This window comes from Lepidothrix coronata, unplaced genomic scaffold, assembly GCF_001604755.1.
Source record: "Lepidothrix coronata isolate B3197 unplaced genomic scaffold, Lepidothrix_coronata-1.0 Scaffold16, whole genome shotgun sequence".
NCBI classification, from domain to species: Eukaryota; Metazoa; Chordata; class Aves; order Passeriformes; family Pipridae; genus Lepidothrix; species Lepidothrix coronata.
The window spans coordinates 2,868,627-2,870,421 of NW_016690196.1; the positions used below are offsets into that span (position 1 = coordinate 2,868,627).

At 39.2% G+C, this 1,795-nt stretch overlaps 1 protein-coding gene across 1 annotated transcript in view; it reads right to left on the reverse strand.

Annotated features, from left to right (window-relative positions):
• Positions 1-1,795, reverse strand: part of LOC108493305 (protein ELYS-like) — a 43,208-nt gene that overhangs the window by 39,043 nt on the left and 2,370 nt on the right. Inside the window, exon 2 of the mRNA XM_017806580.1 lies at positions 709-835. Coding sequence (XP_017662069.1) covers positions 709-829 — 121 coding nt within the window. The 5' untranslated portion in view covers positions 830-835. The remainder of the gene's footprint in view (positions 1-708; positions 836-1,795) is intronic.

Here is a 1,795-nt window from a genome sequence, read left to right on the forward strand (position 1 = left end):
CTCAAAGGAAGGATTAACTCCAGTACTGCACTTAGTCAGGTAGGTAAGATTCTACCTGGTCTTAACAGAAGCTCAGACACCCAGAGAGACATCCAGCTCGACTTTCAGGTTGCCTAGAAAGTCAACTACCTAATCTGCTTAGCTGCTTTCAGCAACTCTCACTGGGTCCTCATCTGCATCCTATTAAATACTTTGGAAATATGTGGGCAGCGCTAAACAGAGCTGTCCTCTCCCTCTGTCCTTTTACTCAGACTAGAGAAGAAAAAGCAGACTGTTCTGCCTCTGTAACATTGTAGAAGAACTATTTCTGCATGGGATGTTATGACAGAGATAGAGCTTGAGCTGGTACAAAGAAATGCGGCCCAAAACGACACTACTGCTTTTTTCAAAACTGCCTTCTATTCCGTTCAAAACTGCCTTCTATTCCATTCAAAACTGCCTTCTATTCCGTTCAAAACTGGGGAGAACTCATTGACTCACGATGGTCACGGTATATATCACTTTAATAGCACAAGATTGGTGCAGGCTTTTGCAATTTCAATGCTTAACTCTATTAATGGTTTAATATTAGCATTTCTAGTTGTTAAAATATCTTGTTTGTTATATCACAACCTGATGCATTTTAACAGAACCAGCCTGATGCTATGACCCTGTGCTTCAGGCAGTAAGAACTTTAAACCAAGACCAAATCTAAAGGAAAATGCTCACCTCCAGAAAACTTCCCACACAGCCCAGAGTCTAGGGTGATCTCATCTTCCCCAAGCGCCTCAACAGTCACCTCTGGAAACTGCAGCAGACTGCTCGTTACCTGAGCTGTTAGGTCTCGCATTCTTCACTGAAAATGAAGAAAAAAAAAAATTAAAATGAGTCCCATGTGAGCCATAAATATTTTTGAGAATGACCCAAGTTTCATCAGTTTGCAGTGAAAAATCTCCTACACATCACCTGTAGCTCTCTTGTTAAAAAAAAGGGAACTTATGGCAGTTTTTCTTCTCACAGCAGAGCAATAGGAGAAAATTTGGTTTTTTTCTGATGCCTATGAGATCACCAACAAAAAGTAACACAGAGGTATGGACAATATCAATAACAGGGAAGAAAACAACACACCAAGTTCAAGTCTACTCACACAGTTTAGCAAGATGTGATTTCAGAAAAATTATGTATTAAAAAACTTCTCAGTAAGAGGTATAACTTTCCTTTTGTCCTCTCCCTTGATTTAATAGTTTAATATTTGTTGTCAATTGTCTTCTAGTAGATATCACACATCGTTTATGTCCTTGTTCACTTGCTGCATGTTTATTTTGGACATCCAGGAATACAAAGTTCTTGACTGTCTTCATTCTAAAATTCTTCCAGAAAATGTACTGCTGATATTTTCAAGCAATACTGACTTCCACAGCTCATGAATTAGGGAGCACTTTTCCGTACATTCAGGAGATAAATGTTAACATAGCACTTCAAAACACTGGGGTTTTTCTATACTGAAGTCCCCCTTTTCCTTATTCATGTCCCTTCCTTCCAACTGCCTTTCTTTACCACATGTCTGCAGTACTTGACAAAAATTTCTAGGTCTCTCACAGTTTCACACCTCTGTAGGTGCCCCACAAGAGTTCATATGTCAGAATGTCAAGACAGATTTTTTGGTGGAAAAACTGAAGAGCAGAACGGATTTACAGCATTAAATAGGTGGCTAAATATGAGATATTCCATACACACTGAAGTAATTGTGTTTTACAAGTTGTCCGGCTTATGGTAAAGGCCTCTGGAAGAGATTCAATTCTCTTGTTCAAACAGC